The 1783-nt window shown below is 43.5% G+C and overlaps 1 protein-coding gene across 1 annotated transcript in view; it reads left to right on the plus strand.

Annotated features, from left to right (window-relative positions):
• LOC104536747 (serine palmitoyltransferase 2-like) overlaps positions 1-1702 on the plus strand; it is a 6699-nt gene extending 4997 nt beyond the window's left edge. The window contains exon 3 of the mRNA XM_010179461.1: positions 973-1702. Within this exon, the coding sequence (XP_010177763.1) occupies positions 973-1092 (120 nt within the window). The 3' untranslated portion in view covers positions 1093-1702. The remainder of the gene's footprint in view (positions 1-972) is intronic.
• Positions 1703-1783: the final 81 nt, after the last annotated feature.

Genomic DNA, 1783 nt, shown 5'->3' on the forward strand with positions numbered 1-1783 from the left:
GCTTAGGGTTTGGCTTTTAACAAACCCTATCGTAAACCAGTGTCTTATCAAAGAGATTGCAACATAGAAAAGTATGATTACCTGAGCCGGGACTTTCCTCAGTTCTTACGCTCGCAGATGTTTGATCTCTGGTAAACTTCATAACATTTGCATTCAGGTCAAAACGGTGAAAGGTTTTGTTAGCTCACTAGCAGTGTTCTGGGCCATCAGTTGCCCGAGTGTTGCCTTTGTGACAACTTCAGTCAGTGGGGCTTGATTTCTAGGGAGAAAATTCTTGGGATCCTACCCAAATCCACTTTTATTTCATTCCTTGAATCGGCTGGCAAAGATCTCCCATGCAATGTTGTTTATGATGCAGAACTTAACGTCTCTAGTTGTATATGGACAGTGCAAATTAACCAAGTGTAGATAGAACAAATGCATGAACAGAACCTGTTAGCACAAGATTGCAGTTTGCCTTTTGCTGTCTTGCAGTTTTTAAAACGTGGTGGGTCAGAGATGGTGCACTAACACACATGCTGTTTCCAAACTGAACGATACATAAAGAGAAGTCAAACCTCCAGTTACTTTTTTTTTTTTCCTGTTTCAGCCTTCTTACCTCCAGGAAGGGAGGAACATTGTTCTCAGTTTCTCTGTCTATGAATAGTCATGGGGGTTTTTAGGGGTCTGACTGTAAAATTTGACTTGATATTGCTGGACATTACAATCCTGCCTTGGAAGCAGAGTAGGCAGGTGGGTGCAGAGCCATTTTTCATTAAGTGACCAGTGCTGCTCACTTGGTCTTGAGACTTCCGAATGCTAAAATCAAAACCAAATCCTATGCACCTCTGAAGCTACAGACTTCTAGCACAGTAAAATCTCACTTGAGTAAAATGGCTGTCAGAGTAGCCTGCAGGCACGTAAAGAGGAAGATGTGCTGATAACTTGCTTGCATCCGTCTCCTCTGCTGACATACTGTGGTCTCTTTCTCAGGCTTTAAAAGAAATCAATGAAGTTGGGGACCTTTTGCAACTGAAATATTCCCGTCACCGTTTGGTACCTCTCTTGGACCGGCCGTTTGACGAGACAACATATGAAGAAACAGAAGACTGAACTCCCTCCGTGTGCCTTGGTTGGAGGGGCACACCCCGTGGGACACTACGTGGTGCACAGGCCACAGCATCCGTGAACAACACACTTACGACTGCTTAGCGTAAAAGACATTTCCTCACAGTACTGAAGTGGCCACATCAACTCTAAATGGCATTTTGTAAATAGGGAGAGGAGAAAAAAAAAAAAAAAGCTTTGATTCCTGTGTTTTCGGGGTCTGGCCCTAGAGGTGCTTGGCTTTATTTTTTTTTCTTGTTGCTTTTTTTATTTATTTGTCTCGGTGAGTTCACGGCAGCCCAAGTTGGCTGCAGCTGATCAGCTCAGACTTTGTACGCACCATTAGCCTCCCAAATGCTGGCTGAGATGTTGTGAGCATGTGTGACGCTGGCATGGCAGCATTTCCAGTGTCACTGCTAGGTGTCTGACCTTCCCAGTAAGGAGTGAGCTGACCTGTCTGCTCCTGGAGACTTCCTAGAGAAGCTGTTGATTGCTAACTTTGACATATTTAACAAGATGGATAATCAACCAAAGTTGTGGTTTTTTTCTTTTGCAGTTACTTGTGTTTAAAACTTGAATTTAGCCTTTTTAAAATAAATGTGTTGTTGACATGTCACTGACAGGACCATTGTTGGCAAACATTACTCAGCTTTGTAAGCCACAGGCAGAAGGACTTCTGGGACTGTAGCCTCTTTCC

The sequence above is a fragment of the Mesitornis unicolor genome, unplaced genomic scaffold (genome assembly GCF_000695765.1).
Source record: "Mesitornis unicolor isolate BGI_N332 unplaced genomic scaffold, ASM69576v1 scaffold7572, whole genome shotgun sequence".
NCBI classification, from domain to species: Eukaryota; Metazoa; Chordata; class Aves; order Mesitornithiformes; family Mesitornithidae; genus Mesitornis; species Mesitornis unicolor.